Here is a 6476-nt window from a genome sequence, read left to right on the forward strand (position 1 = left end):
CTCGGCTCACTGCAACCTCCGCCTCCCAGGTTCAAGTGATTCTTCTGCCTCAGCCTCCCAAGTAGCTGGGACTACAGGCACGTGCCACCATGCCTGACTAATTTTTGTATTTTTAGTAGACACGGGGTTTCACCATATTGGCCAGGCTGGTCTCGATCTCCTGACCTCGTGATCCTCCCACCTTAGCCTCCCAAAGTGCTGGGATTACAGGCGTGAGCCACTGTGCCCGGCCAAGTTGTGTGAATTCTAACATCAATGTTTCCATCTGTAAAATAGGAAATTATGTATCCTGTTCAATGAGATAATCCATGTTGAAGCTCAACATGATAATGAAAGCCAAAAAGGTGAATTCTAAGGTTTTGAGTTGAGATAATAGGAAAAATAGTGCTGACATGGACTGAAATAGATGAATCAGAAAGGACATAGTAGTGTTTCATGTGTGTATAATGTGAGAGTACAATACTCACAGGTTTTAGTCTGGAGCTTGAGGCCAGTGTCAGGGCTAGAGAGAGAGAGAGAGATTTTTTAACCACCCATTATCTGGATCTGACTAAATCAGCATGATTATTTGTACCTTTTGGGAGGGAAGGTACTACATCTGTAAGCATTACTTTTCTTCAAAGTGTACCTTAAATGGGATGTATATATAAATACGTATATATATATTTTTTGAGATGGGGTCTTGCGCTGTTGCCCAGGCTGGGGTGCAGTGGCATGATCTCGGCTCACGTTTTTTAAAGCAGCTGATTATATAAAGCCTGAAAGACAGGCATTTAAAAATAGTAAAGTAGGACCCCTTCTGGGGTCACTGCAACCTCCACCTCCCAGGTTTAAGTGATTCTCCTACCTCAACCTCCTGAGTAGCTGGGATTATAGGTGCCCACCACCACGCCCGGCTAATTTTTTGTATTTTTAGTAGAGATGGGGTTTCACCATGTTGACCAGGCTGGTCTTGAACACTTGACCTCAGGTGATCCACCCGCCTGGGTCTCCCAAAGTGCTGGGATTACAGGCTTGAGCCACCATGCCCGGCCAACTTTTTAATATTGTAGTAAATGGCAGGGTTTTAAAAAATGTTTTTACCAGCCTGGGCAATATAGCAAGAGCCTGTTTCTACAACAAAAATTAAAAATTAGCTGGGTATGGTGGCATGCACCTATAGTCCCAGTTACTCGGGAGGCTGGGGTGGGAGGATCACTTGAGCTTGGAAGGTTGAGGCTGCAATGAGCTATGATCACACCATTACACTCCAGCCCAGGCAACAGCGTGAGTCTCAAAAAAGAAAGACAAAAAAATGTTTTACATGTTTTATGTAACCTGACCCTTTGCCCAGATCAGTTATCAATTAAGTAATGTGATGCCATACTTAATCATCAGTTAGCAGAACCACACTCCAGGCATTTGCTAGAGAATACACTAACAAATCCACTGATATACAGTATCTAGCAAAAGCATATCTGAGATGAATTACATTTTAGGCAGTTGCCTAAAAGGTGTGCAGTCTGTCCTCTAGCTACGTACTCATAAATTTCCATCTGGATTAAACCAGACAAGTGGAGAGTGATGTGCCTGGACAGCATCATAGTGGTCCCCCGTAGAGTTGCTTTTTTACTGCTCTGTGGTAGGAGGCCATTGGCTAAGAGTGAGAAATGCCTTGTGATGTGACCTGATGAGTCATCTCCTTGGGTCTCCAGTAAAGCTGTTAGGAAGGATTTAATAGCTGTTACACAGCAACCTCTTTATGCAGCTCCTTGAGGAGGTTTCCTTTTGGTCCCAGTATAAGGACCAGTTACAATGGTCTTGAGCAATATACTTTGTTTTATTTTATGGCCACCATGAATTATAAAATTGATTAGGTTTCCTTCTTTAGGGTAGTCCTATAAAGTTTAAAGTTGTAATTGTAGCCCACTCCTTACAAATATGTAGTGGTCTTTTTTCTTTTCTTTTCTCTCTGTTTTTGTTTATTTGATACAGGGTTTCCCTCTGTCACCCAGACTGGAGTGAGGTAGCGTGATCATGACTCGCTGCAGCTTTGACCTCGTGGGCTCAGTTGATCTTCCCACTTCAGCCTCCGAAGTAGCTGGGACCACAGGCACATATCACCATGCCCCAGCTAATTTTTGTTTTTTTTGTAGAGACGAGGTCTCCTTATGTTGCCCAGGCTGATCTCGAACTCTTTGAACCCCTGCCTACCTATTTTTTAATAGGTAACTCAATCACATGATTCAAAAATAGGAAGTAGCTGGGTGCAGTGGCGCATGCCTGTAATCCCACCACTTTTGGAGGCCAAGGTGGGAAGACCGCTTGAGTCCAGGTGTTCAAGACCAGCATGAGCAACATGGCAAGACACTGTCTCTACCAAAAAAAAATTTAGCTGGGTGTGGTGGTGTGGGCCTATGTTCTCAGCTACTTGGGAGGCTGAGGTGGGATGATCGCTTGTGCCCAGGAGGTTGAGGCTGCAGTGAACTATGTTTGTATCCCTGTACTCCAGTCTGGATGATAGAGTGAGACCCTGTCTCCAAAACAAAAACAAAAACAAAAACTATTTCTTTTGAATAATTATAAAATAATACATCCTCATTGCTAAATATTTAGAAAAGGAAGATGAAAAAAATCAAGCATCTTCTGTAATCTTATCACCTAGAAATGCCATTGTGAACATTTAAATATTTATTTTTCCAGGCATTTCTCATTGGTTACATGTTCATTCTCTGTCTTTCAGATAATTAAATGAATGCTTATAAAAGTTTAAGATAAAACTCTACAAACCTATTAAAAACTATGCAAGTTTGAGAAGCTGAGGCAGGCACATCACTTGAGGTCAGGAGTTTGAGACTAGCCTGGTCAACATAGTAAAACCCTGACTCCACTAAAAATATAAAAATTAACTGGTCTGGTGGCAGGCACCTGTAATCCTAGCTACTTGGTGGTTGAGGCAGGAGAATTGCTTGAACCCAGGAGGCAGAGGTTGCAGTGAGCCAAGATCACGCCACTGCACTCTAGCCTTGGTGACAGACTGAGACTTTCTCAAAAAAAAAAAAAAAAAAAAAGGAAAGGGGCGGGGCATGGGGGCCCACCCCTGTAATTCCAGCACCACTGTAATTCCAGCACTTTGGGAGGCTGAGGCAGGAAGATTGCTTGAGCCCAGGAGTTTGAGACTAGCCCAAGTAACATGGCGAAACCCCGTCTCTGCAAAAAATACAAAAATTAGCCAGGCATGGTGATGCACACCTGAAGTCCCAACTACTCGAGAGGCTGCCATGGGAGGATCGATTGAGCCTGAGAGGTCAAGGCTGCAGTCAGCCCTGATCATGCCACTGTACTTCAACCTGGGCAATAGAGCCAGATCCTGTCTTGGAAAAACAGTTGGCAGGGGGCAAAGGACATGAACAGACACTTCTCGAAAGAAGACATACAAGTGGCCAACAAGCATATGAAAAAATGCTCAACAAAATTAATCATTAGAGAAATGCAAATCTAAACCACAATGAGATACTATCTCATACCAATCAGAATGACAATTATTAAAAAGTCAAAAAATAATAGATGCTGGCAAGGTTGTGGAGAAAAGGAAACACTTATACACTGCTGGTGGGAATGTAAAGTAATTCAGCCACTGTGGAAAGCAGTTTGAAGGTTTCTCAAAGAGCCTAAAACAGAACTGCCATTCGACCCGGCAATCCCATTACTAGATATATACCTAAAGGAATAGAAATCATTCTACCCTAAAGATGCGTGCATGTGTATGTTCATCACAGCAGTATTCACAATAGCAAAGACATGGAATTAACCTGAATGCCCATCAATGGTGGACTAGATAAAGAAAATATGGTACATATACACCATGGAACACTATGCAGCATAAAAAAAGAAAGGAATGAGATCATGTCCTTTGAACCAACATGGATAGAGCTGGAGACATTATCCTAAGGAAATTAATGCAAAAACAGAAAACCAAATACAGCATATTCTCACTTATAAGTGGAAGCTGAACACTGAGTACACGTGGACACAAAGACAGTAACAGTTACCTGGGCCTACTTGAGGGTGGAGGGTGGGAGGAGGGTGAAGTTGGAAAAGCTACCTATCAGGTACTATGCTTATTACCTGGACGATGAGATTATCTGCACTCCAAACCTCTATGACATGCGATTTACCCATGTAACAAACCTGGACATGTACCCCCTCAACCCCCAAAAAATTTGAAAAGGAAAATAAATAAAAACCAAGAGAAATTGCTAAAATAGTCATTTTTCTAAAAATCACCAAAAAAACCTCTTATATTTTACATGCTGTGTTTTGACCTACTTTTCATTTAAGAATATTTTATGGACTGTTAGATCTCTAATATACTTTTTAATTTTAACTCTTAATTTTGAAATAATTTTAGACTTTCAAAAAAGTTGCAAGAATTGTAGATAGAGTTCTTGTTTACTTTTCATTCAGCTTCTAATGTTTAACATTCTACATCACCATAGTGCAATGACCTAAACCAGAAAATTAACAATGATACAATGCTATTAACTAATTACAGGCCTTATTAGAATTTTATCACTTTGCCCCACTAATGTCCATTTCTAGTCCAATATCCAACCTGTGATTCCACTTTGCACTTAGTTGTTTTGTCGTCTTAGTCTCTTCTAATCTGGGATACTTCCTCGGACTTAACATTTAAAAAATTTTTAATTTAATTTTTGTTGGTACCTAGTAGATATATATAGGCTTAATATTTTTAAGAGTACTTGCCGGTTATTTTGTGTTTCCATTTGGGTCTGCCTGATGTTTTCTCACAATTAGACTGACGTTATGCTTTTTTTGTTTTGTTTTGTTTTTGAGAAGGAGTCTCACTCTGTTGCCCAGGCTGGAGTGCAGTGGCACAATCTCGACTCACTGCAACCTCTGCCTCCCAGGTTCAAGTGATTCTCCTGCCTCAGACTCCCAAGTAGCTGGGATTACAGGTGCGTGCCACCATGCCTGGCTAATTTTTGTATTTTTAATGGAGACAGGATTTTGCCATGTTGGCCAGGCTGGTCTTGAATTGCTGACCTTAGGTGATCTACCTGCCTTAGTCTCCCAAAGTGCTGGGATTACAGGTGTGAGCCACCGCCTATGTAAAATTATTATTTTTCCCCTTGCAAATATTCTATTTATCATATTTTTGCCCACTAATTTTAGCATCCATTGATGATACTTGCCTTTTGTGATTATTACTATGCATGGAGTATGCCAAGGGGTGATTTTCTATTTCATTGTTCTTTCTACATTTCATTCTTAGAATTCTCTGTAGGGAAAAGCTCTCCTTTCTCTTCCACTTATTTATTTATTATTTTCCCATAGTATAATTTTAAGTATAAAGTATTCCATTATATAGAGATACATATTATATCATAATTCATTTAAATAAATCTTCATTAATGGGCATTCAGATTACTTCTAATTGTTCAGTACTCTGAGCACTGTAATGAACATACCTCTTTGAGCACTTGTCAAGTTATTTCCCTAGGATAAACTGCCCTAAGAAGTACCATATCTGGATCAGAAGGCACACACTTAAAAAGCACATATTGCCCTACTGAAAAGTTAATACAAATGAGCAGCATATGAGAGTGACTGCCCATTTCCTCACACTATGGCAACATTTCTCACCAGCTTCTAATTTGTTATCTTATTGTGCTTTGGAATGGGGAAGATTATGCATAAATGAGACATTTTTGAGAGAGGGTGAGAGTTACAAGGAACTAGAAGGAAGCAGATCGTTTAACATAAAACTGTCTTATAATGAGTGCTGCCCACAATGCAAAAGGATGCTGTCCATGAAAAAGAGTTTCCCGTCATCAGAAATGTTCAAGACTTAAAGCCACTTGCTGGAGATGAGGTAAAGGGAGTTAGATAAACTCAATGAGGCCCTTTTTGGTTCTGGGGGTATCTAATAATTTGGTCTGTAGCTGCCTGCTTAGTCTGAGTTAACTTGTATGTCTTATTTTTCAGTGGTTGAAGGCCTTTCACTGTTGGACTTGGGAGTATCTCCATATTCTGGGGCAGTATTTCATGAAGTAAGTGTTCTTATTTTCTTCTCTGGGTACCGAGAGTAGTTTACAGTCACAGATACCAAAGCCTAACCTCTGTTTTGTACAAACATTTAAAAAGATGTATTCTTGACAATCGTATTTAGAAACAGCCCGTTTTTAGATGTTCTCTGCATAAGAAACAGGTTTTGCAATTGGAATGGAAATGATCCAGATTAAGATTGTAACTGGGGAAGCAGATGAGGCTTCTGTAGAAGTTACCATTTGTAATGGCAAATAAGTTGCAAACAGTCCTTAGTCCACAAATAGGTTGTATGCTAATTAGCATGTAATTTGTTGTTTGGAATATGGTTTCCCATGAAAACTATGGCAGTAATATTGTTTTCTTTTTTTTTTTTTTTTTTTTTGAGACGGAGTCTCACTTTGTCTCCCAGGCTGGAGTGCAGTGGC

At 40.3% G+C, this 6476-nt stretch overlaps 1 protein-coding gene across 1 annotated transcript in view; it reads left to right on the forward strand.

Moving 5' to 3' along the window:
- The window catches only part of LOC105502614 (phosphatidylinositol glycan anchor biosynthesis class U protein-like), a gene marked incomplete at its 3' end in the record, with an annotated part of 51202 nt that overhangs the window by 3374 nt on the left and 41352 nt on the right, over positions 1-6476 (forward strand). The window contains exon 2 of the mRNA XM_011929216.1: positions 5989-6053. Within this exon, the coding sequence (XP_011784606.1) occupies positions 5989-6053 (65 nt within the window). The remainder of the gene's footprint in view (positions 1-5988; positions 6054-6476) is intronic.

The sequence above is a fragment of the Colobus angolensis genome, unplaced genomic scaffold (genome assembly GCF_000951035.1).
Source record: "Colobus angolensis palliatus isolate OR3802 unplaced genomic scaffold, Cang.pa_1.0 Scaffold8, whole genome shotgun sequence".
In the NCBI taxonomy this organism is placed as follows: Eukaryota; Metazoa; Chordata; class Mammalia; order Primates; family Cercopithecidae; genus Colobus; species Colobus angolensis.